This window comes from Prionailurus viverrinus, chromosome C2 (assembly GCF_022837055.1).
Source record: "Prionailurus viverrinus isolate Anna chromosome C2, UM_Priviv_1.0, whole genome shotgun sequence".
NCBI classification, from domain to species: Eukaryota; Metazoa; Chordata; class Mammalia; order Carnivora; family Felidae; genus Prionailurus; species Prionailurus viverrinus.
In genome coordinates this window covers 43,575,884-43,599,842 of record NC_062569.1, presented here as the reverse complement: position 1 = coordinate 43,599,842, position 23,959 = coordinate 43,575,884, and the positions used below count along the sequence as shown (strand labels likewise).

Genomic DNA, 23,959 nt, shown 5'->3' with positions numbered 1-23,959 from the left:
CCCCATCCCTACTTCCTCCCATATAACAAAACATTCATAATGTTTCTAAGGTAGGGATGATTATCTTTATTTTTTAGATTAGAAAATTAACACTCAGGGAATACATAATATTTGCTGAGATAAATAAGTGGTTTAACTGAGTTTGGTGTCTGAACAGTCTTTATAGTTCTTTTTCTTGAGATCAGGTCTACTACTCACAGTTCCATGAGGCATTAAAGTTCCTGTTGAGGTCAGTGCCGATGCAGTTGGAGTTTTGGTTCTTGGAACGATTTTTTCTCCACATGCGATTCTGCAGGATTGAATGATGGAAGTGTTTACATCAGATCAATTTGCATTTTTCAGTTTGATCATTTCAGATCCTCTCTGCAGGTGTCTACAGTTTTATTTGAAACATACCTAGTTAACTTGAAGCTCTTTATTATTAAGAAAAATATATTGTTTTCTTATAACTTGTAACATTTTCAGCAACATTGTTTTTTATATTAATATTCTAAGGCCTTGATAGGATAATTTAGTTAGCTTTAAAAACTGTTGATTAGTTCTCGGTACTAGAAAATTATCAACAATGTTCTGAAATTACCTATGATTTAAATTATAACTTCATTACATTCTTCACCATTTATAGATTTCAGGTATAATACAGGTCAAATTGTGACTGTTAGAGCATAATTTCCAGAAAATAACTGGATGTGATAGTATCTGTCTGAAAGTTCAGTATGAATCTTTTTTAACAGCAGTCAGTCATTAAGGATTCCGTTAAAGGACAGATTATTTGTGTCAGTCTTTATTTTTTGATACAGTTATTCCACATCAAATTCTGTTACAGATAGATTGGAATACAGTGCCTTTTGCTTTGAGGTCAGTGTTCATAATATCTTTTTTTTTTTAAGATTGATTTATTTTGGGAGAGAGAGAGAAAGAGACAGAGCATGTGAGAGGGAGCGGGGGAAGGGCAGGGAAAAAGGGAAAGAGAGTAGCCCAAGCAGGCTCTGTGCTGTGAGCACAGAGCTCCATGTGGGTCTTGATCTCACGAACCATGAGATCCTGACCTGAGTGGAAATCAAGAGTTAGATGCTTAAGTGACTGAGCCACCCAGGTGCTCCAGTGTGTTCATAATGTCTTTAAATGACTTTTATTTTTAGGTGGAATGTGCTTTTGCCATATCCTATAACATACATTTCCTTTATAATTATTGCTTAATTTCATTTTCCTCACCAGCTTCAGCAGCAAAAATTTCTTATTATTTCAAGGACACCTACTGCAACCAGGAAATCATGCTTGCCTTAGTCTGAAATTGAAATTCTTAAAAATATATTTTTCTGAATTAGAATTAACTGGCTATCCAACTTAATACATAGCAATCAATGTACATTCAAGTTGGTAAATACTATATTGTCCAAATGTGAACAAGAGACCATAGAGCGTTACCTGTGTCCATGACCAAATATATCCATCAACATTGAATACAGGAAGAACATAGAAATTCATTCGGTCCAGGAGTTTGGTCATAATTTTGTTTTTGCCATAAGTTTTGGCTGCCTGTAGGAGTAGGAAAAAATTAAACTATTGGTGTAAAGTTTAACACCATGTGGAAAGCTGTGGTTATAATAGTAATAACTATCACTCCTTAAGTCATTTACTCAAGTTCACATGATTTCGAACATATTTCCCCTAAATAGCATAAAAATAAGTGACCCATATAAAAGTCACTTATTCAGACTAGTGAAATTAATTGAACTGAACATTCTTTAAAGGATCATTTTGTCAAGACAGTAGCATTCCACATACAGCATGCAAGATGTTTTATAGGAAGAATGGAGGCCAAGTGAAAAATTAGCAGTACATATTGTTCTAAATGGATTCTTTCCCTCACATCCTCTAGGTAAATATAGATTGAGTTTATAAACATAGGAATCTGTAACTATTGGAGAGAATTCATAAATTAATTATAAACAGGATTAAATAAAAATGTTCCATTAATAAAAGGCTCAAGCATTTAGATTGGCCAATCAACTCCTTTTCTCTTATCAGATTGAAATTTATCTAATTATCTGTACTTTCTATGGCTACCTAAAATCTCTCTCATTCTTGGAAAATCTCTTCCAGGTACATCTGTTCCAGAGCCAAGAGATTTTTTGCAGCCCTATCACATGTATTCCTTTGTAGCTCTTGGCCCTCAGCTAGAAGAGCTAAAACAAGTATAGAGATAAATCAGTTCTCCTGGCAGATTCGTTCCTAGTGAAAGTATCTATGCCCAGAAAGCCATTGTCATTCATATTACATCAGCATGTTGTATGCAGAAGCTGGCAGAAAAGAAAAAGTTATTAGATGGTGGGAGTCAGAATAGACTAGAATGAGAGGAACAACAACTTATAAACTGAATTTGCCTTTAAAAAAAGTTATTTTTCACTTGGAAAGGAAATTAACTATGAAAATTCCAAGTGCCAATTGATTGGCCAATTAATTATCTAAACAGGAGCTAGAGGTCTATATGCTTTGAGCTCATTGAAGAAAGGCAAAGATTGTAGCTTGTAATATGAAGATAGTTTCAGATCATCCATACTTCACTATAGGAGAAACCATATCATGCCCCCCCCCCCAAATTCTTTTACTTTTATAAACTGTCAGCTGGAATTCAAGAATTTTGAAGGAAGGTGTCAATTTTATAAAAACCCCAACGATGAGTAAAATCCAGAGCATTTATTTCCTGACAGCGCCAAATGTGGGCCCTTCTAGTTAAGTGGAACTGCATTCATTTGGAAAGGGGTGTTGCCACTCCGTGAAGTGCTGGAGATTTGACAATCAAAGGAGAATTGTATGAGCGTTCCGATTCACTTACCTGATAGACAAACCACTGGCAGAATGCTGGGGAGATCCATTCTCGTGCATGAATGCCACAATCCATAAAAATAGCCTTTCTCCTTTCATCCCTTTTCCCAATCTATTTAAAATTAAACTTGAGATATTATTTTGCATGAACTCACACATTGATCCCTTGTTGTCCAATAACTCATTCCTGTGCTCAAAGCAATTCTTTCCCCTGCCTTCTGTTGAATAACTGTTTATGCACATATTGTTTTCAGGGAGGATCACTTCACTCTATATCCTGAAGTGTCTATACATAATTCATAATCAATTATATAGTATATCTTTTAAAAAATTTTTCCTAGTGTTAGAGTTGCTTTTATGGTTTTTAAAACAATCACAATATATTGTTTTTCTATTTTATTGTTAATATCCTTTGGTTTGAGAAATAGATGATAGGTTATTTTGTTTTGGCCATTTCCTTTTGTTTTTCTGGCTTCATAAATGGGATGTTTAGCCTGGGGTGGAAAAGATTTTGTAGTTGTGTTTGCAGTGGGGAAGAGGAATGGTGGCTGGATATTTGAAGGGCTGTCATTTTGAAGGGAATTTAGATTTGTTTTGGCTAGTTGGAGAGAATGAATGGATGGGAATTCAGGGTAAGGAAGGGCTTCTCATTTATTAAGGGGATGCTTCAGGGAGCAGTGTCTCTGGATGTGCAAGCATCCAGCAGCAGCTGAATGGCAATTGTCAGCTCCATTATAGAAGGGAATTCTCTATTAACATAGGATTGAAATGCCTCACTTACTGTTCTGGGACCCTATGATTCTGTGATATTTAAACTTCTCTTAACTTAAACACTTAAACACACTCTGACTTAAACACTTAGTCATCAGTTTCACTGAATTTTAATGGATGGAACACTATTTTATATACCAGGCGCATCATAAACTCTTATAATAAAGATATGGGACAAGGTATTTGTCTGAGTTTGTCCGTTGTGTCTCACAAATGGTTTATTCAAGGACTTTCTTGGTTTCACCTAAAACCACCTATCACTTCTATTTTTGAATGGACATTTAGAGCTTATATGTTCTTCAAAAAGATAAGACTTTATTGTCTCAAAATTCACTAGCTGTGTCAAAGTAACTTTAAAATTTTTTTTTAACGTTTATTTATTTTTGAGACAGAGAGAGACAGAGCATGAACGGGGGAGGGTCAGAGAGAAGGAGACACAGAATCTGAAACAGGCTCCAGGCTCTGAGCTGTCAGTACAGAGCCCGACGCGGGGCTCGAACTCACGGACCGCGAGATCATGACCTGAGCCGAAGTCGGCCGCTTAACCGACTGAGCCACCTAGGCGCCCCTCAAAGTAACTTTTAAATTAGTGTTTTTTCAACAATATTAAGAATCAGTAGTTCTTGAATTATTTTTACCTTGAGAACATATAGTGGATTATCTTCAACAGTGGTTCCAATTTTAATACGAGAGACCATTTCAGGATGCTTATGCACCATTTTTTCAGTCCAAGCAACAATCTTAAGAGCAAAACCAATTTTGAGGAATTAGAATAAAAAAAAATAAATGAGAACAAATATTGAGGGTTACAGTTTTTTTGAAGTACAGGCATTTTATACTATACCTTGTCCCAGTTATTGTATTTTGCATAGCTGTGCCTGCCTGGGATATCTTCTTTAACATCAAACTGTTTTTCAATCTCTTCTTGTAGATCATGGATCAAGATTCTGTGTGACAGGGGAATGATAAAATACACATTTACTGGAGGAAAAAAACCCACAGTTATCTTTCATTTACAGAAATTTTCTCTTCCTTCTGCTCTATCTTTGATCAGGGTTGTCCTGTTTCTTCATTATTCTCTAACCATCTCTTTTATAAATGTCATATGTATGGCTTCATATCTTCCCATTTATCTGGAGCTGTGCTGTTCAATGTGGTAATCTGGGCACACATGGCTTCAGAGCACTTAAAAATGGGGCTTGTCCAAAAAAGAGGTTGCCGATATGTAAAATATGCACTAGATTATGAAGACTTTGTATAAAAATTATGTAAAATACCTCACTAATGAGTTTTATATTCATTACATGTTGAAAAATAATATTTTGCAGTATTAGATTAGATTTAATATTAGATTAAATAAAATATATTGCTGAATAAATTTTGCCTGTTGCTTTTTAACTTTTTTAATGTGGCTACTAGACTCTTTAAAATTGGACATGTGGCATGCATTATATTACTGTTGGTGAGCCTTGATTTGTAATCACTCTCTAACTTTCTTCAAACGCACACATTCACATACACACAATACAGGCAATAGTGGATATTCTTATGTACAAATTTGCTGACCATGCCTTATCACTTCACACTTCCAGAGCTGGGAGAAACTTGAATAACAATAATAGTAAGCACTTATTTAGTGCTTACCATGTGCTAGTCATTGCTCTAACCACCTTATATACATTAACTCATTTAATTGTCACATGAAATTATTACCCCCATTTTACAGATGAGAAAACCAAGGTACAAAGTGTTTAAATGACTTGTCCATAGCTGTAGAGCTGGAAAATGGTTAGGCTGATATGGAGCGGGTGAAATAAGATGCAGGAAGAATTCTTAGGAGGCTAATACTGGGGATCCAAAAGTCTTATACCTTTACCCTCTTCTCTATTTTCATCTTATTCCTGAGTTATTTCATCTCATCACCTCATTCAGTTCCGTGGCTCTAATGGTGATCTAATGGTTTCCCACATTTGTATTTCCAGTTCTGGACTCTCCCCTGAACCTACCACTGCCCTAGCTCTTCCCCTACTTCTCCTGGGGCTTATGCATCCAGTTGCCTACATGACATTTCCACTTGATTATCCATTTGTTTCATATGTTCCATTCTTTATTTTACATACATTATTTTATTTTTATCTTGCTAATATTATTACATACATTTTTTTACATACATTACGTACATTATTTTTATCTTGCTAATATTATTACCCTTTTACATATGGGGTCATTGTTGCTCATAAAGCTTAAATACCCATAATTTGTGTATGTTGGGGTTGGGAATTTGAATGCAACCTTGTCTGACTTTAAGATTTATATTTTAAAAATGCCATTGTCATCTCATATATACACAAATATTTTTGTATATTTTGTCTGTTTTGGGATTTTCTCTTGTGCTCCACTGATCTGTTTTCCTGCTCTTGTGTAAGAACCAAACCATATTAAATTATAGTTTTAATATTGAATTTTAATATTTAATGTAGTGTCTCCTTATTCTTGTTTCCAAATTTTTGAGTAATTTTACCTGTTCTTAATAAATTTTTTTTTTCAGGATCATTTTAGAAGTTAATAGAATTATTAGAAAAATATAGGCTCTTCATTAGAATATATTAAATTAAGAATAAATTTGAGAAGAATCTTATTAATAATGGACCATAATATAGCGGTCTTTTGATTTTTCAGTAAAATTTTGTATATTTTGTGTATTTATATATTTTTATTAGCCTTGTGAGTGGCTTTTTTTCTCACTAAACGTTTGAACTGGTTATTATTCATATATTAAAAAACTTACTGCTTTGGTTATACTTATATATTAGCTACCTTATTAGTTAAAAAACTATGTTTTTACTTCTAAGGATTTTTTAGCAATGTCTTTATGGGTTTTATAAGGGTTTTAGGGTAGTTATTTCTTATGCAAAAAATTATGCTTTGTACTTTTTTCCAGTAACTATTTTTTCCCCTTGCTTTATTGCCTTGGCTAAACTCTGAACAATGGAAAATAATAGTGGTGAAAGAGGGCATTCTATTTTTTTTCCCGGTTTCAACAAGAAAATCTATCTTTCATCACAGTATATAATGTTGATTGCCATTTGAGATTAATATGGCAATGTCTATTGATACGATCAAATTATTATCCATTAATGTACAGTTGCATTGAATCTTATATTAGATTCCTTAATGTTAAATATATTACAGCCTAAGAGATTAACAAACACCCTCACATAAAGCTTCATTCTTCTTATTTACAATTTTTTTAAGTTTATTTATTTATTTTGGGAGAGAGAGAGAGAAAGAGAGAGAGAGAAGCAGAGAGATGAGAGAGAGAAAATCCCAAGCAGGCTCTGCTCTGTCAGCACATAGCCTGATGTGGGGCTCGATCTCAGAAACCGTGAGATCATAACCTGAGCTGAAATCAAGAGTCAAATGTTCAACTGACTGAGCCACCCAGGTGTCCCCATATTATTTTAGATATAATTATTAAAAAGCTTGTTTAATCTAGAAGGAATACATTGGACATAGGTAAAATGGCTTGTGGGAAGCAAGCATACTATCAGTCAGTGTTAGCTTAAGGAAAATAAACTACATAAATAGAAGGATTTAGCAAACATAGGTCAGTGGTCCTTTGGTGCAAATCCAAAGACCCAATATATTTTAATAATGTAAATAGCCCTTCTGGTTATCATCCTTTTATAGCACAGTGTGAAAATTTATGTTGGTAATGGTAATCCCTCAACTATATTAAACTATAGTATTCACTATATTTTACAGGGCAGACGGAGATCAATGGCTTATAATAGAAATACTTCAGTGAAATATTTAAAATCAGGGATGTTTTGAATTTGTACTTGAGCAGTTTCCTTATTTGGATTATCATATTTGCCATTGACTTCTTATAAAAGCATTACTGCTGTGGATGAAATGTACGTGTATTTTCCCTGTTAGCAGTAAGTCCTATATAGGAAGATACTATCTATTTTTTAACATTCATTTTAGTCATTTAGGACAGTATCATGCACTCTTACCTCCAAAAATCCTATCATGCAAGGAAGTGGTGACCCAGTGGGAAGAGGCGCTATGGTCATTTCTGGGTTCCAACCCCATTTTGGCTTATACTTTATGTGATATTGGGGGAGGGAGGTTAACTATCTCTCTGAACCTCCGTTTACTCACTTTTACAATGGAACCAAACATCAGCCAGGATTGTGGTGAGGATGAAATGAATTGAACTGTGGGAAGCGATTGGCAAGCCATAGGTTCCCAGGGAAGTTGGGTCAGAAAATTGGCAACCAATTCACAGACTTAACGTGTCTTTAAACAAGGCTTTGGCGGTATGTAGTTGTTTGACTCTGATACTTCGATTTCTTATGATAATGAACTGTGACACTGTAGCACCAACTCTACTTGTCGGTTTCTTCTTGCTGATTGACTGGCTGATCTGAGTTTGGAGACAGATGATAAATGAGGTATACTTCTAATTAGAGTTTATTTAGCACATGACACCAAGTACTACTCATGAATATTGATTCCCATTAACATTACTGACAAACACATTATTATGCACATTATATCTAATTCACTGTATGCTTGGCTTTTTGACTTATGATGAATCTGGGATTTCTCAGAAGAAAAATTATGACAACAGATTTGGAGTCACGTTGCACTAAAGCTCACGAAGCCTGAGAGAACCATTGGAAATTACATTATGGGTGGTCACTATAGACAATGAATTCCTTTAATTAATTGTTTTAAGTTCTAAAGAGGGTGTGAGGCTTTTGCTCTACCTGCATTTATGGAAGTAGAAGAACCAGGCAAAAGAGAAATTTTATGGTCCCAGAGGTTGATTCGTAACATAAGGCAGTATTAATTAGTCACAGGGAGCTCGTATCTAAGAATATTTTTAGACTTACACATATCAATTTAGCCTCTGTGATAACAACAGCAAAAGAAAATCGTGCGAGCTAAAATACGACCTTTCCACAAAGCAGCTGCATGAGGACATGAGAATGGTGCCAGATTGTTGCTGATAGGGACTAGAAATTAAGCCTAAGGCTGGAAATTAAGAGCCAGGGCCAGATGTTCTTTTCATGAGCCCTTCCACTAACCAGCAGCCAGGCTTAAGCAGATGAAACCAAATTACTTTCTCCCAAATATTATTTTAGTGTTCCAAGATTTGCTTAATTTGTTAAAGAAATTCCTAAATGTAGATGAAAGGATAAATAATTATCACTGAGGATTTAATGATTGAAATGGCTATTGTTTATTGAACCTGTATTATGTGCCAGACGTTCAGCTCAGCACGGTATTTACATTCTGTCATTTAATTTTCAAATCATCACTATTAATTTGGTACCATTTTCACTCCCAAAAGTTAGATAGAGGTTTCCAAAGCTGACATAACTGTTAAAATGCAGAAGTTGGGATTTTAACTTAGAGGTGTCTGACCTCAGTGTTCTCGAGCCATTATACAACAGTGCCTCCAGGCACAAGGAGTGAAATTCCCTGGGTATCGCCCTCAGATCTGTAGTCTTAGTCTGCTGAGTACTATGCAGCATTTGCCCAGCTGATCAACTCTCCTGGAAGGCTGTTCTCCAAGGTCAGGAAATAGATAAGAAGTTCAGAGAAGAGGCAGGATGAATCCTATTTTGACAATTCCAATATTCCCTCCACCTGTTAGTTTTAAAGAGTAACAGAGAAATGGAGAATGGTAGGTCAATGTATGTGACTGCCATAGGCTCTGGGGTGTGTGTGTGTGTGTGTGTGTGTGTGTGTGTGTGTGTATGTGTGTGTGTACATGCAGTGGGGAAGCGTGTTCCAGGGAGGCAGAGTCATTGTTTTGTGCCTTATAAACTGGTCTGGATTGCCTCTACTCCTCCATGCCAGTGTTCCATCAGGATAGGGGCTATTCAAATAGCATGATTTCATGTTTCCACAAGATCCCATTTGTCCCTAGTAGCCCCCTGAGTTACCATGTATCCAACTTTGCATTTACTGACATGGATTTCTCAACATTTGAGGCATACCTCTGTGTTGGATAATAAACTTTAAGGCACTAATTTATTCACTAGGAGGGAAGGGGAGCATGTGGTGATAGCCTTTAGTTATCCCTTATTATACAGTGTGTATGTGTGCATGTGTGTGTGTGCACTCATTTAAACACATGTATAAGTGGTCTTTCCCTCACTTGCATAAGTAGAAGTAAAGGAACCAGGCAAATGGCGATTTTATGGTTCCAGTCACTCTTCGTGAAACCTCTATGAAATACCATTATAAAGATGAAGAAAATGAGGTTAAGAGAAGTTGAATAAATCATCAGTGTTTAAGTAGCTAATGTGTGGTTTAAATGGTACTTGACTCAGACAACCTCATGGAGAATCCAAATTCTTATTTACCACACTCTTCTGCTTTCCACCATGACCAACATCTCTTTGCCATTTGTATCAGGTATAACTATACCTGCTTTACTCTTGGGCAAGTAATATATAAAAATGTAGAGAAGAAGGAAGAATGAATGGGACAAGACATTAGAATGGTTTATTTGATTGAAAAACTTATTTGATAGGACTGTGTATATACTTGGAATATGAATTTGTGTCTGACTAAGCTTTATTAGGTAATTGGACATTAATCTGAAGTGTTGATGAGTAAGTTTGGTATAGAATAGTCAGTTCAATGTGGATTTCTTTTGCATTTCCCATATAATCTTATGTGCATCTTAATAAGATTATATTATATTATATAATATATATAATATATGTTATATTATATTATATTATATTATATTAATTATATTATAAATATATTATATTTATATTTATAATATTTATAAATAAATTTATAAATATTATAAAAATATAAATATATAAATAATATTATATTAATATTATATTTATTATTATATTATAATTAATTATATTAATTATATAATTTGAGTTTTACTATATTTGTGTTACATCATATATATTGATAGTTGTTTTCTGAATTACCTTTCATTACCAGTTCTTTATTTTCTGATTTTAACTCTTGGTCAAAGAAAAGATATATCTTTTGCATATATAATCCTAGGTGTATTTTAGTAGGATTTCACTTAATTGTATAATTTGAGTTTTATTGTGTTTGTGTTACATCATATATATTGATAGTTTTCTGAATTACCTTTCATTAACAATTCTTTATTTTCTAATTTTAACTTTTGATCAAAGAACAGATAATCTAAAATGTATCTGAAATACAAATATCTAAAAGGTAAAGCAATTAGTAAAAACATTAAGGTTTTTAACTGCTGACTCTAATAAATATGGTGTCTGCTCCTTTAGACTCAGTCCAATAGGTGTGCTTTTCTTTAGACATTTTTTTCACCAGTCTACTCAGATTTGTTGGTATGTATATGTTGTTTGTTTTTTGGACTTGGTCTTTTATGATTTTGTAAAAGTATAAACAAAAATGGAGCAAACATGCTACTTTAAAATCAAATCTGTCTTAGTAATTTAATTTTCTAAAAAAAATTACACAGATACTTTAAACTAAAGAGTGGTATATATGCACTGTCTAATGAAGGGTGTCTAAGTAAATCATTGTGTCAAACCAGCCTCCTAATGTGGTTTTATTCAGACTGCTTCCTGCGTCCACCAGATGTTTCTGTTCTTAGAACACTCTTCTGGGGGCGCCTGGGTGGCGCAGTCGGTTAAGCGTCCGACTTCAGCCAGGTCACGATCTCGCGGTCCGTGAGTTCGAGCCCCGCATCGGGCTCTGGGCTGATGGTTCGGAGCCTGGAGCCTGCTTCCGATTCTGTGTCTCCCTCTCTCTCTGCCCCTCCCCCGTTCATGCTCTGTCTCTCTCTGTCCCAAAAATAAATAAACGTTGAAAAAAAAAATTAAAAAAAAAAAAAAAAAGAACACTCTTCTGTTACTGACTGGCACCAAGTAACACATATAATAATTAATATGCAAATAAAATTATCTATATAATTAGTACTTGGAGACAAGATTTAAGTAGTCCTTGTCTGCACAGATCACTTTACATATTTATATTTTTGAGGAAGGTAACTATCTAATTATGTGGCTTTCCCACAACTGTGGCTAATTTGGACCAATTTCTAGAAATCATGTCCTAATTAGATAAAACTAATTTTTATTGGTAGTTTAACACTTTGGGTCTTGAAGTAGATAGCAAAGAAGTATTTTGGCATAAGACGAAGTGAAAAGCACACTATGTTTGTGAGGATCTGGATTTAGACCTCTGTTTGAGTCAGAATTGTTTCAGGCTAGGAGAGACCTAGAAGTCCAAAGAGGAGAGAGAGAGGTGCTACCTGCCTAGTTATCTTCTGTCACAGTGATTTATTCCACTGTCCATACTCATGTCAGGCAACTAGCTTTTTGTCTACGTTACCAGAATATTAAGGAAGACATAATACTTCATTTTTCTGCTGCTATTCAAATCATATTAAACAAAACTGACAAACTAAAATTTATTTTAGCTTAGGATGGATACTTAGTAAGTATTAGTTGATCACAGGAATTTGTGGCAGGTCTATAGTAATGAAGTAAAATGAATATAGTAATTGAGGCACACATTTAAGAAGACTGGCTGTGAAGTGAATCAAGAGACATGGTCACCATGGGGTATCCAGGGTGGAGGGGTGATTTCTTTTAGATGCAAGAATGAAGAGCATCTGAACCTTAGCATAAGCAGAGTCTATAATACAGTACCAGTTTCTGAGATCTTCGAGGTACATTTAAAAGTGTCTATTTCTAGGGGCGCCTGGGTGGCGCAGTCGGTTAAGCGTCCGACTTCAGCTCAGGTCATGATCTCGCGGTCCGGGAGTTCGAGCCCCGCGTCAGGCTCTGGGCTGATGGCCCGGAGCCTGGAGCCTGTTTCAGATTCTGTGTCTCCCTCTCTCTCTACCCCTCCCCCGTTCATGCTCTGTCTCTCTCTGTCCCAAAAATAAATAAATGTTGAAAAAAAATTAAAAAAAAAAAAAATAAAAGTGTCTATTTCTAATTTTAATGGTGAAATTTTAATGGTGAATAGAAAAGTATGTATTGATACATTACAAAGGGTTAAATGCTTATATAAATTAATTTTGAATATGTGCTCCTCAGTTATTAACTTCTACATTTGTTTCACAATCTCTTTAAACAACAGCAAAAACAAAGACAATGATCAACAAAAATCACAGATAATGGCCTGCTAACTTTTTAATCCATTAAGCTATGAAAAAGAATTTTGCTTACTTGTCTTATATTTGTCTTTCCTTAATTTTAATTGAGTTTATATTTATTGAGGATACGGTAGCAATATAAACACAATCAAGTCATGATAAGCAACAGTAAATCCTGCTCTGCAATGTCTCAGCCAGAAGAAGGCTTTTTTAGTTATTGCTTGATGTTGGGTAGCAGAGGCATGAAACAGCAATTCAAAAAGAAAGAGCTAGTGTTTAGCACTGTTTTGAGTGGTGAAGTTCTCAGTAAAGGGAACTGCTGGTGGGTGCCTGGGTGGGTCAGTTGTTTAAGTGTCCAACTCTTAATTTCAGCTGGGGTCACGATCTCACTTTTCTTGAGATTGAGCCCCATGTTGGGTCCTGTGCTGACAGCATGGAACCTGCTTGGGATTCTCTGGGATTCTTGGGATTCTCTCTCTGCCCCACCCCCACTTGCCCTCTGCCTCTGTCTCTCTCAAAATAAATAAAAAATATATATATTTTAAAAGGAATTGCTGAGATGACAGGAGCTGGTGGAGTGAAAACAGGACCCCTCACTACATCAAGCACATTTTTTTTATGTTCCCTATGAATCTTTTTTCTTTTTTTTAAATATGAAATTTATTGTTAAATTGGTTTCCACACAACACCCAGTGCTCATCCCAACAGGTGTCCCCCTCAATGCCCATCAAACACATTTTGTTTTTTATGTTATGTCTGGGTCTGTGATACTCATGTCTGAGCTCCCTTGTTCACTGCCCCAGGGCCTAGACTGTGCGTGGCCCATGGTTGGTGCTCAGTGAGTTTTACGTTTCCCTTATTTCTCTGTGGGACCATAATGACTCATTTCTGTCTCTTTGGCCATTTGAGAATTCTCTCCTGTTGAATTTAAGTCTTACTCAGTTGCATTGCTTTGCTTTCTCTGTGGAAGAATTTATTTCAAAAAGAATTATTTATTATATATCTTATATTCCCACATCTCTGACTTAAAGATGAGCACAGTTATTTGGGTCTCCTTTTATTTAGCAGGCGAATTCAAATTCTCAAGAATGAGGTGCTCACCATAGTGCCTGAGCTCTGTGTTGATTACCTGTCAGAGGTGATGAGTGTGATTAAACCATCTATGCCTGCAGCAGTGCATGATATCCTTACTAGGGGATGGGTTTTGGAGATGGCAGATATAGGTAATTGCCCTTTTTGCAGATCAGAACAAAAAAAGATGGGAGTTGATTGGCCAAGTTTGATTTTATTCCCTCTATAATTAGGCCTCAATAGTCTGGAAGTAACTATAAGTTTTATCTCATAGAGCTTTCATTTTCTTGGCCCAATTAAATATAATACTTCCCTCTCAATTTCAAGATTCCTCAAACTTTGAACATCTAACACATTGGAATATTTCATAGGACTTACTCATAGTGCATTTTATTTTGATCCAAAGAAGACTGGATGGACTGGGATTCCTTTTCACTAACTCGGAAATCTATTGTCATATTAGCAGCTACGTGGTGAGCGGCATCTGGATACCAGAAGTCAAGCTGTGGAGATGAGTTCAATGTTAGTCACAGTTCCTTGTTCACTCAACACGTATTTCTTAAGAAATAATTATGTGTCATATACTACAAAAAGAATTTGGGGTTCAGTGTGGCTAAGGTATTGACTCTTCTCTTAATAAGCTTATGAGAGTTTGCAAATATACTGTTGAATATTAGGGAGTGAGAAAGAAACCATTTGTACTGATCACTTTTTCAGGACATAGATAGTATGTATAAGTGCAAAAAAAAAAAAAGAGTAGCTTTTGGTTTATCTGTTTGATTCTACCATCTTGGGGTTGATTGGAGTTGTTTCACAATTGATTTAGCCATAGAATCTGACTCTAGTTGGGAATATAGATCAAAAAATGGCTCTCCCACCCTGCCCCTGAGTCAGGCCTCAAAACCAGTTGCCTCTGTAAACTTTGAAATTCCTAGAAGGTTTGTGTCCAACAGAAGGCATAATCGCCAGCCCTGTCATTTTTCTAGCAATATGTTCTTGGGCAATACTAAGACTCCTTGGGTTTCACAGGCGCCTGGGTGGCCCAGTGGGTTAAGCATCTGACTCTTGATTTTAGCTCAGGTCATGATCTCACAGTTGGTGAGTTCCAGCCCTGCATCAAGCTCTGTGCTGATAGCATGGAGCCTGCTTGGGATTCACTCTCTTCCTCTTTCTGCCCCTCCCCTGTTCATGCTCTATCAAAATAAATAAATAACACTTAAAAAAAAAAAAAACCTCCTTGGGTTTTAAGTCTCTTCCCCAAAAATAGGGTTAAGAGGACTCCATCGGGAGTGTTGTAAAGATTGTGAAATGCGTATGAGGTCTGGGACATGCAGGCATTTAACAACTGTTGATTCCCTTCTCTTTTTCTTCCTTTAGCTGAGAATTTCAGAAATTCAGTGAATGGACCCAAAAGGATGACATTTGGATTAAAATAAATAAGAGAAGATTTCAGTTCTTGTTGTTGTTCTTCAAAACCATGCTCAAGGAGTGCCTGGGTGGCTTAGTTAGTTAAGCATCAGGCTCTTGATTTTGGCTCAGGTCAGGATCTCACAGTTCGTGGGTTTGAGCCCCACGTTGGTCTCTGCGTTGATGGCATGGAGCCTGCTTGGGATTCTCTCTCTCTCCCTCACTCTCTGCCCCTCCCCCACACGCTGGCATGCTCTCTCTCCACAATAAATAAATAAACTAAAAAAAAAAAATTGTGAAAACAAATGAAATACAATTTTCCCAACTTGGGAAATGTGAAGGAAAGGTGCATTTTCCACCCACCATTCCAAGCTTGTAGACATGTCTAAGTCCACCTGGCTATTTTGCAGTTGATTCGCATTCTACCTCTAGGCCAGCCAGTTATGTGCTAGTATGAGGCTGCTATGAACCAACCAATATTTATTGGTTTATTTTTATCAGGTTCCTACAGCATACATTGGACATATGAGGGATGCAGTATGATTTAAAGTCATTTTTGGTGTTCATGGAGCTTGAAGAGTGAGGAAAAGCGTGGTGGAGCAGCAGACCGTAGAGCCTAGCAGTTTGGCAGGTTATGAAGGACTTCAAATGCCACACCAATACCAACAGAAACTTCTTTAACCATGCTTATTTATTTTTTTTTTAATTTTTTTTCAACGTTTATTTATTTTTGGGACAGAGAGAGACAGAGCATGAACGGGGGAGGGGCAGAGAGAGAGGGAGACACAGAATCGGAAACAGGCTCCAGGCTCTGAGCCATCAGCCCAGAGCCCGACGCGGGGCTCGAACTCACGGACCGCGAGATCGTGACCTGACTGAAGTCGGACGCTTAACCGACTGTGCCACCCAGGCGCCCCTAACCATGCTTATTATGACCAGGAGCCCTTCTGAACATTAATTCTTAGCTTACTTAGCCTTTATAACAACCTTAGGAAGTAGGTATGATTATTATCCTCAAATTACCGAGGAGGAGACTCAGATCCAGAGAGGTTAAGTAACTTGCCTAAGGCCACAGAGCTAGCGTATGGCTAGTATTCGAAACTCTGAAGGCCATGCTCTTTCCACACTAGGCGACATCTCACTAAAAAGCTTCAGGTGCAGGAATATAATAATCAAGTTTTAGAGCAATCAGGTTGCAGTGCAGATTTGGTTTGTGGGAGGCAGGGCTAGAGGCTATTGAAGGATAAGAGGCTATTGAAAGTGTCCTGGTAAAATGTAGGGCAGACATGAATTTGGCAGTGGCAAGGGAATGAAAAGTGTGGATTTGAAACACATTTGGGAATTAGAAGAGCAGAACTTTTGACTGGTTTGATGTGGTGGTGAGGGTGTGTGTGACTGGAATAAATCCCAGATTCAGTTCTGGGTTTAAGTCTGCTGTGTTGTTTAGGTCATTTAAGTAACTGTCTTTGAACTTCAGTCCTTTTGTTTTAAGTGGGTTTATGCCACTGACACTGAAAATCTGATGGAGAATTTGAAGTGACATGTATCAGGTGGCTGGCACAGTGTCTGGGAGCAGCTGAGTAAATGATAAAGTGACTGTGTTAGCTCATTGGATTTTATTTTATTCTAAATGCTTATTTATTTGTTCTGAGAGAGAGAGAGAGAGAATGAGCTGGGAAGGGGCAGAGAGAGAATCCTAAGCAGGCTCCATGCCCAGTGCAGAACCCAACGTGCTGCTCGATCCCACAACTGTGAGACCATGACCTGAGCCGAAATCAAGAGTTGGATGCTTAACCGACTGAGCCTCCCAGGTGCTCCTAGCTTTTTGGATTTTAAAATAGTGATTGAACTTTAGAACTTGAACTTTAGATTGAATTTTAAATAGGATTGAACTTTAAAACTTTCCTTTTAAAATGGACCTACTCTTGGGAAGGGTCACATCTTGGTATTATCAACCATTACTTTGATGTTATCAGTTAACCAGATACCTGTTATCATAATTTTAAGAGAAACTATGCCACTGGTGGAGATCAGGGTGGCAAAGAGGAGGGAGGGGAAAGAGGCCCCCATAAAGGTATCACAAGTGCCTGACTCCTTATTTCACAATTTTACCTAGAAAAAGCTGTTGTTTGCAAAGCTTTTGGGAGGGAAAACAGGACTGGTAATTTGGGAAAAAAATAAGCAAAAACAAGGGAAGTAGCGGCAATTGGCTGAATTATCCAAGTAGCTCCTGCCACTTCTTCCATCTTTGTTTCAGGAAGCTCCGTGTGCGTTAAAAATAAAATACAAAAGAGGCAGCTTTTAGAGAACAGAAAGAAAAGATAAAATAACCCTCTAAATGCTTTACCTGGTTGGTTTGGGCCAAGTCCTTTATGATGTTTGCTTGTTTTTCATCCTGGAGCTTCACGCGGAGCACTTTCTCCCTTTGAGAATGCAAGAAGATGAAACACATGAACTGTAAAGCAGCATTCCTTCACCCTCATCCTATACAGAGCCTGGAACACAGGGTGGGGAGATTTACCTGTCGAAGCGGACAGGAGCAATTGCAAGGGTGGTAGCAATCAGACCCACAGGCAGGATGAACCGCATGGTCCTTCTGTGCCTGCCCCAAGACCCTCTGCCAGCTTTATGCCTCAGCTCTTATCTGGACGAGCAGCTGATTTCCTGTGAGGGTTCTCTGGTGGATGAAACGTCCCTCCGCCTGTGTTTGCTAGTTGGGAAGGGAGGGGTGGGAAAAGCACTAACACTAAACGCCCATTTTGTGGCAGATGCGATGTTATGCTACTCACCTACCTTTTACAATTGGGAATACCCATTTTACAGATGGCAAGCAAAGTAATTTTTTAGGAAATAACTTGCCCAATGTAGCAGAGCTAGTATGTTCACAGAGTTGAGATTTGAACCCAGTTCTTTGTTCTCAAATACTGCTTTTCCATATGTTTGAATTGAATGATGGAAGAAATCCATTTAAATTTGCACTTGGAACCTGGGGCGAATTGGGGATCTGGCTACGGAACCTTGGCGGGTGGTCCTTAATAACATGAAATATGTTTTTGAAGCTACATTGTAACTTATCAAAACACAGAATATTTTGAATGTGTTAAAAATACTATAACCTCAAAAACATTGATGTTTCGTCATCTGTGAAATGGAGATGCAAACTGGATTCTGGCAAGAGGCTGTGAAGGCTAAATGCGATACCATCTGTGAAGGACTTGGTGGATGGTAGGTGCAAAAAAATATGCCCGTGCCTTCTAAGCACTTGGTAAAAAGACTTACAGTTGGCCACTATCAACTGGAGTGTCAGTAAATATCATGTGCTGGGTGAAAGTGATGGCTGTGTTTTTTAGAGGTGAAATATCTTTCTGTTTTTGTTTTACTGGGGGCTACTTCAGGAAAGTTTTTTTATGTTACAGCTTTTCTTTTTGGAGTTTTATTTTCTGACTCTTCAAGTAATAAATTCCTACTGAAAATAATTGAGCAAAATACAGAAAATTTGAAGGAAGGTATAAATCACCCTTAATCCTAGCATTCTTATATATTTTCTTAAAGCCATTTTTTTTGTGTGTGTGACTAGTTTTAAAACTGTAGAGAAAGCTTGTGTGTCTGTTTTCAGGTTAAGTAGGAAGGATGCTTGTATTTTATTTGGAGGAAAGGATCCTGCCATCTCTCAGGCTAAGACTCTAATTATAAATAATCTTGGACTTCTTAATATCTGTTACATATTTCTGTTCCCTGTTTCTAGAATAGGACATTGACATGTGATGCTTTTTTTTTTTTATGAATTCCAAATCCTTCCTGATTTAGCTAGCCTCTGAAGAACAGATACAATAGATGGATTTCAAGAATATTCTGGAGCTGTTTCTCAGAACTGGTGTGATTTCTTGGCAGGCATAGTTCTGTATAATCTTGTATTATCGCCTCAAAATTTACAAAAGATCTTGGCACATGCATAGTATAGGATGAATAGCTATTGGACAGCGTGTCATTTTAGGATTGACTGTGTAAGGTGGTGTGATGTTTCATAGATCAAATTAATCTCTTTCGAAAGATTTAATGTTGAATGCCTCACACAACAAACATTTTCCACCCTTCTGGATCTTTGAACTCCGTGGAGTTTTGCAGTAGTATATGCCTAGCTGCAGTTTAAAATATTGCTATATTTTTGAAACTATGTATTTTGTGCATATATTTAAACATTATCACTATAAAAGATGTATCTTAGAAAATGAAAGTGAAGATTCTCTTGTGATTTTACTAGGAGTCTTTCAAATGATTCTCCAAATCAAATCCAAGACGCTTCTGGATTACCTTTAGATATATCATAAAGGATGTGTTGAAAGAAAAATGTGTTGCCTTTCATTGTGGATATTGAATATTGCAGCTTCCCTGCAAAATGCCGCAGAAATACTTGTCTTCATTCGTTGAAGGGAAGGTGGCATTTCTGGACAAAGATGTGGGTGTGTGATTCAGGCAGTGTGAGAGCTGGCTAGAGGGGGAGTGACCACCTGCTCAAATGAGGTGACCTAAGAGGCTCATCAAGACCCCATTTGGCCCCCAAATAACCTCATTGACTGTCATGATTCCTTCTGTTTTTCTTCTGTGCCTGAAATTTTCTTTTGATCAACTCATATAGGTTATGTGGCAAAAACCAGTGACTACGCGGGATGTTATTCTAGATACGTAGAATTCCCATATTCCAGACTTGCTGCTTTGGCAGGGTGAGAGCTTGGGACTGAGGAAGGACTCAGAGCCTGTCCTGGGATCTCAGTGTGGGAGAAATTTAAAGGAGGGAGGAGCAGAGGTGCCCTTACAGCCAGAGGCTTCTGGGTAGGCCGGTTTAGGCAGGAACCCTGGACAGTTTCTGGTCCACCTGGCAGGAGGTCATATGGTATTGCACTGGGAAGGTCTAAAGCAGAAATCTCTTTCTGTTTTTTCTCAGTTTAGCTCAAGCAAGTGGCACCCCTAGCCAGAGAGCTGTTGACTTTCAGTCAGCCAGAGGTATAGCAAAAATGTTTCTGGTACGAGAAATCTTGGATACATGGGAATTTAAATGAGATCTTATTTGCGTATTTACTTTCCTAGTCCTTATTTGTCTTAAAAATTCCTTGGAATTTTTGACAATTTCTAATTTAAAGCACTTAATTTAGAGACTTTGGAGGGTTCTTTATGGTATACACTCATGACTTCTAAACTTTGGGTCACAGCATCCCTTAGTTTGAGGTTAGTGTTACTTGCTAGAGGTGGATTATGGGAGTGTTTTGTGGAACTACCTGTGGATTGAATGGTATACCTTCAGCAGTGTAACTTCACTTAGGTAACTCTGGCTGAGTTAGCTTTCTAATTCCCAACATGGATATAATTTAAACAACATGGGGGAAAGATAATTTAGCTAAATTACATCTATGTTTTTATTACTGCCAGTAGTGCTTGAGAATTCATGGGAATTTTTTTTTTTTGCACTTACGTGTCTGTTTCTCTGCGTCTTTAAATGATGTATTACTAAATTATTTTGCCGAGGATTGCTGGACGAATTGTAGCAGCAGCACTGCTACCACCTAGTGGACAATTAATGCAATTAATCATTCTTTGGCTTGACAACTTCGAAACACACCTCGGTGACTTCAAAGGGTTCTGGTTTTGAATAGAACAGTATCAAAAATATTTTGATATATTTTGCCAGATATGGAATCCTATTTTACTTGAATCCACACAGAAAGCAATTAGCTCATATTTTAAAGTAGAGTACTAAAGTAGATTATAAATTAAGAGATGCCTGCAAATTGTAACTAGATACCTATTATTATATTTTAAAATTTGAACTTCGCATAATACTCTCTAACATTACCATGTTCAGTTCTATTCCTGGGAAACTTCAAATCATGGAATAATTTTTGCCTCTTTTGTTTCAGGCCTAACAGGTGCACCCAGGGTTCCTGACACCCTCTTGTTTTATTTCCAACCTGCTTTCCACACCTTAGCTGGCTGGTGTTTTAAAAACTCTGGTCGTGTCATTTGCAATCTAATGTTTTCAATGGCTTCCCATTGTTCATATACTGATTTTTCTAAATCCTTAACCTCTTTGCTGTGCCTTATGGCCTTTACTTCCCTCCTCAGCCCCTGAACAAGCCCTTCTTCGCTCAACTCTCTAGGTTCCTCCCTCTCTGACTTTCTTCTTACAGGTTCTGAATAGTCACAGGGTTTGGAAGAGGCACTCCCTTCCTCCAGCTACTTGTGACTTATTCTTCAAGTTCCAGCACTCCCTGAGAGAGCCTTCCCCCCACCCCCCATCAGGGAGGTAGATCTTTTAAATGGTCTTTTTATGTAATTTGTCTAACACTTACTTGCTTAGTGTAAATTAAATCATGAACTATTAAATAATTAGTTTAATAGGTAATTATTTCATGTCTGTCTTCCCAAATGTCCATTGAAGGCAGAAATGTCTTCCTTTTTCATTGCTCTGTCCCTGATTGCTTACCAAAGTGTTTGGCATGTAGTAGACAGTTCATAAAATAAATGAGCTTAGGGACACCTGGGTGGCTCGGTTGGTTAAGCGTCTGACTCTTGGTTTTGACTCAGGTCATGATCTCACGGTTCGTGAGATTGAGCCCCGTGTTGGACTCCGTGCTGGCAGTGTGGAACCTGCTTGGGATTCTTCTCTCTCACTCTCTCTCTCACTCTCTCTCTCTCTCTCTCTCTCTCTCTCTCTCTCTCTTCCTCTCTTTCTCAAAATAAATAAACTTAGAAAAAAATAAATGAACTGAGATGAAATCTAAACCAAGATGGGGTCTTTCACCAAATTGAGTTTTCTTAAATTTCCCCTTATATTTCTCCTTCCTTATATGCCCTCATTATAACCTGTGCATGTCTGCAGTCTTCCAGAGTTGGCAAATACCCTGAGGACTTTTAACTCCTATATGGCTGATCCTCATCAACACCCTGTGTGGCTTGCTTAGTCATTTGTTCACATCATTTCTTTTTTCTAAAGAAGTAGGCGATTTGTCAGGTTTTATAATTATAATAGATTCACTTTTATTATTACAAGTATTAAAAGATCCAAGTAGTTTAATAGACCGATAGTGTAAAAGAAAGATTAGGATCTGGAAAACTTACAGGGAAACAAAAATAAGAGCTCAGGATTGAAAATAAATGAAGAGTGAGCACTTGGAAATAAGGCTGTCAGCATTTTCTACTAGTATGGATGTTCCATGACATATCTGGCAAGATACTTGATGGCTAGCATCGTTTCTTCACAGGTTGGCCGAATCTGGGATTCAGGGAGGACAAAGCCATATCTGCCTTTATCCCGGAGTTCGAAGGTAAAAGAATATTTGATTCCTTGGTCATAAGCCCAGTCATCAGAGCCCCCAGCAGCAGGATCTGCAATGTGCAAACAGCAGAAAAACAGAAAAACAAAAAAACCAAAAAACTTAAAATCCAGGAAGAAAATTAAAAAAAACAAAAAAACACACACCATCTTTCATTTGTAATTACAACTGTTTTACAGGGCAAAATATTCTAGAAAACTGGATTATAAAGGCTATGGGGGTGTTTTAAAAACTCAGGACAATCTTACCTTTAAGCTTGATTATAGTGGGAATGACATGTTTCATACTCCAGGAAGTATGTAATTTATAATATAATATAAACTTCCCACTGTGCTTGTATGCTATAGTAGACTATAACATATGTAATTTGTTGACAAAATATATATAGTTTCTGGAAAAAGAGTATTTGTGTCCTGGGAAAATAAGGTAAGCTTCGTGATGACTGGTGATAGGCGAGAACTCCAAATCCCGGGGAAACAGGGCTGAATGATGAAATTGGAGCATCTTGAGGGCAGTGCTGTGCCTTTATATTGGTTTCCTCAGGGCCTAGCATATGGTCTGGCATAGATTGGGCATTTATTCAGCTATTCATTCAATAACAGTTATGATGTTCCTGCCACGTGGATTTTATATTTATTCAGTCATTAGCTCATTTGTTCATTCATTCATTGATTAATTCATTAATTCATTCTTTGATCTGTTTATTCCGTCAACAGTTGTACAGCCCTCACTGGGCAGCAGGCCACGGGCTGTACTCTGGAGGTGCCAGGATAGAGGCAAGATGTGACTTCTGCCCTCCGAGGTTTATGGTATAATGGAAAAAGAACCTTCATTGAATTAGTCTGAATAAAACATGCAAGAAATTCACAATATATGACTAAGTGGGCTATTTCTTTTGGAACCCTGTAAGAAAACAGTATGCCCCATATGATTCAGAGCAGTTGAAAAAAGTTCAAGAGTACAGAGAACTGTATTCAACATAAAACCTAAAAGAAAACAACAACCCAGGATTGGAGCCTCTCCAGCTGCACAGGAGGCCCTGTGATGACAGGACTGGCCCTTTTCCCTTGTATTTTTAGTCCTTTCAGATCTGGGGCAAAAAGAAATCATGCACAGGCAAAGGAAAATAGAAGTAGAAGTGGAAAGTGGGGCCTGCAGGATGTGCCTTCCCAGTGACACTCAAACTCTGTAGCATCTAAGTGAAATCTGAACTCTGGGGTCCAGCCCCTACCGAACCCTCTTGCTGTGTGTCTCTTGACATTTGCTCTAACACACCGAGTGACTGGTCAGAGGGGCTCACATCTATCCCTGGAAAGTGGCTTGAGCCCGAATTAGCCCTCACACCTGCAGTCTGTTTAGTCAGGGAAACACTCCTTCTTACGCTTGTCATCAGCAGTTG

General features: G+C 37.4%; 2 protein-coding genes across 2 annotated transcripts in view; both read right to left on the bottom strand.

Annotated features, from left to right (window-relative positions):
- The window catches only part of CPA3 (carboxypeptidase A3), a 28,550-nt gene extending 10,685 nt beyond the window's left edge, over positions 1-17,865 (bottom strand). The window contains exons 1-8 of the mRNA XM_047876560.1: positions 17,754-17,865; positions 17,580-17,655; positions 14,204-14,328; positions 4,445-4,547; positions 4,239-4,340; positions 2,840-2,941; positions 1,429-1,539; positions 199-289 (exon numbers count right to left, since the gene is read on the bottom strand). Coding sequence (XP_047732516.1) covers positions 199-289; positions 1,429-1,539; positions 2,840-2,941; positions 4,239-4,340; positions 4,445-4,547; positions 14,204-14,328; positions 17,580-17,655; positions 17,754-17,821 — 778 coding nt within the window. The 5' untranslated portion in view covers positions 17,822-17,865. The remainder of the gene's footprint in view (positions 1-198; positions 290-1,428; positions 1,540-2,839; positions 2,942-4,238; positions 4,341-4,444; positions 4,548-14,203; positions 14,329-17,579; positions 17,656-17,753) is intronic.
- Positions 17,866-22,289: 4,424 nt separating this feature from the next.
- Positions 22,290-23,959, bottom strand: part of CPB1 (carboxypeptidase B1) — a 55,965-nt gene continuing 54,295 nt past the window's right edge. The window contains exon 12 of the mRNA XM_047876559.1: positions 22,290-22,612. Coding sequence (XP_047732515.1) covers positions 22,425-22,612 — 188 coding nt within the window. The 3' untranslated portion in view covers positions 22,290-22,424. The remainder of the gene's footprint in view (positions 22,613-23,959) is intronic.